The 2,143-nt window shown below is 56.1% G+C and overlaps 1 protein-coding gene across 1 annotated transcript in view; it reads left to right on the top strand.

Annotated features, from left to right (window-relative positions):
* Positions 1-1,678: 1,678 nt before the first annotated feature.
* The window catches only part of IL10RA (interleukin 10 receptor subunit alpha), a gene marked incomplete at its 5' end in the record, with an annotated part of 11,041 nt that continues 10,576 nt past the window's right edge, over positions 1,679-2,143 (top strand). The window contains one exon of the mRNA XM_004712849.2: positions 1,679-1,821. Within this exon, the coding sequence (XP_004712906.1) occupies positions 1,679-1,821 (143 nt within the window). The remainder of the gene's footprint in view (positions 1,822-2,143) is intronic.

The following is a 2,143-nucleotide window of genomic DNA, read 5'->3' as shown; positions in this document are numbered from 1 at the left end:
ACACACACCACAGCTCCTGCCCCTTCCCCTAGTCCCAGGAGCCATTCCTGTCTGACCATTTCTACTCCACCAGCTCATCCCCACTGCCCCCTCCCTCACCCCAACCCCTCAGTTCAGGCTCACCATCTGCCCTCTCTCCTGGGACAGTTTAGCCCCTTGAGAGGAGTAAAATCTCACAGAGAATGAAAGAGCCAGGGCACAGCAGAGACTGGAACTGCTACTACAGCCAAGAAAACACATAGCGGCGCTCGCACGACTGAGAGCAGAGTGGATGTGCAAATCCTACACCACAGAGATGGGCTGCCTTTCTCACTTTCCGTTTAATGTTTTGAAATTAAGACCAAGGATGGAAGACAAGCTCAGAATGAAAGCAAGAGGCTGGCACAGAAGTGTTTTCTAAAGAGAGTGTCGAGGAGGGTGGTGGGTGGGCGGCATGGGGGGACAGGGTCGTGGTGGTGCATGAGCCCTGTCCTGGAGATCCAGAGAGGCTAGAGATGGAGGGAACCAGGAGAAGGGGGGCTGTCGGTCTGAGGTAGGAAAGGTTGGGAGAGGGGACACCAGGCGGACTGAGTGCACACTGGCAGTGCACACACCCATCCCCAGGCTCCTCAAGGAGGTCCATTGGTGGCACTCTCACAAATGAAGGGACGGGTTCAGCAAGTTGTCATTTGTCCAAAGTCAAAGTGGGTGTCACTCAAGGTGAATGGTAACGGGGGTGGGGGGGTGGGGGGAGCTGGAGATGGGGAATGGGACCTCCGTATTCACCTTGGGGCTGTGTCTGTGTGGAAGCAGCCTCAGGTCCATCAAGAGCCAGAGCTGGCTCAGACCGTCTGTGCTCACAGACTGAGATGAGCATGGGGCTAGAGGAAAAGGTTTTCTCAGAGAGAGGGGATAGCACTTGGCTTAGGGTAGCCCAGGAGAGCCAAGAGGGGAAAGAGACAGATGTCATTAAGCAGGCTGTGTGTCCAGAGAGGTGGCCTGAGGCTGGGGCCAGCCCTGGCGATGGAGCTGGAGCAGGGACAGGGAGTGGACCAGCGAGGTCATCTGAGACCTCCTGGCTGACGCGCCTTAGCCCTCAGCCTCTGTCTTTTCCCTGGGGTGCATTGCACCCAGTTCAGCTCCTCCTAGTCAACTCTAGTTGCAGACAGCCTTCGCCAGTGCTGCAGGGTGCCACACCAGCTGCAGAAACAGACACAGGTGGATTCAAGCCCCCCCCCCTTGCCTTTTACTAATAGACTGGCCTTGGACATAGCACTTAACCTCCCTGAGCCTCTTATTGTTCTTGGGGAGACATGGGGTAGATGCTCACCTTATCGGGCTGTTGTGCGAACTAAACAAACACACCTAGTACAGTGATCAGCTCATAGTGAAACAAACCAACCAACAAAACCCACACTCACGGCCACCACGTCAATTCTGACTCATGGGGACCCCCTAGGACAGGATAGCACTGCCCCTGGGTGGGTTTCTAAGACGGCAACTCTCTGAGAGTAGCAAGCCTCATCTCCCCCCAACCCCAGCCCCCCAGGAACAACCTGGGGTTTCAAATGGCGAGCCTTGTGGTGAGCAGCCCGATGTGTAACCACTACACCTCCAGGACTCCTCGTAGTAAAGTCCTCAGTGTGGGGCGGCTTTTCTCCTCCTCGCCCCCACCATCGTGTAAAGGCTGCGGGCTTGATTGCTGGCACTCTTCTCCCCAGGGACCGAACTGCCCAGCCCTTCGTCTGTGTGGTTCACAGCAGAGTTCTTCCACCACGTCCTCCACTGGACACCCATCCCGAATGAGTCCCCAAGCACCAGCTATGAAGTGGAGCTGAGGAGGTGAGGACAAAGAGGAGGGGCAGAGGCAGGAAGGAGGGAGTGGTGGACCCAGCCCCTCTGCCCCTCTGGCTCAGGGAAGCTACCTGAGTCTTCCTGTTGCAGTGACACCTGCAGGGGCCCTGGCTTATCTCTCAATTAACCAGCACTCAACGAACCCTGTGATGTGCCCAGAGCGACTCTAGCTGCTCAGAGTTGAAGGGTCAAGGTTGAGGGTCTTGGCCCTCCAGGCTTTTTCATCTGAATGAAAACCAGGGAAAGCATCTACAGCATAGCTGGAGGCTTGGGCAGCTGTGACAATGGCAAGAGTCTTTGGAGTCATTAA

The sequence above is a fragment of the Echinops telfairi genome, unplaced genomic scaffold, assembly GCF_000313985.2.
Source record: "Echinops telfairi isolate 266 unplaced genomic scaffold, ASM31398v2 ScPeMD7_7463;HRSCAF=8501, whole genome shotgun sequence".
Taxonomy (NCBI): Eukaryota; Metazoa; Chordata; class Mammalia; order Afrosoricida; family Tenrecidae; genus Echinops; species Echinops telfairi.
This window is presented reverse-complemented; position numbering and strand designations above follow the sequence as displayed.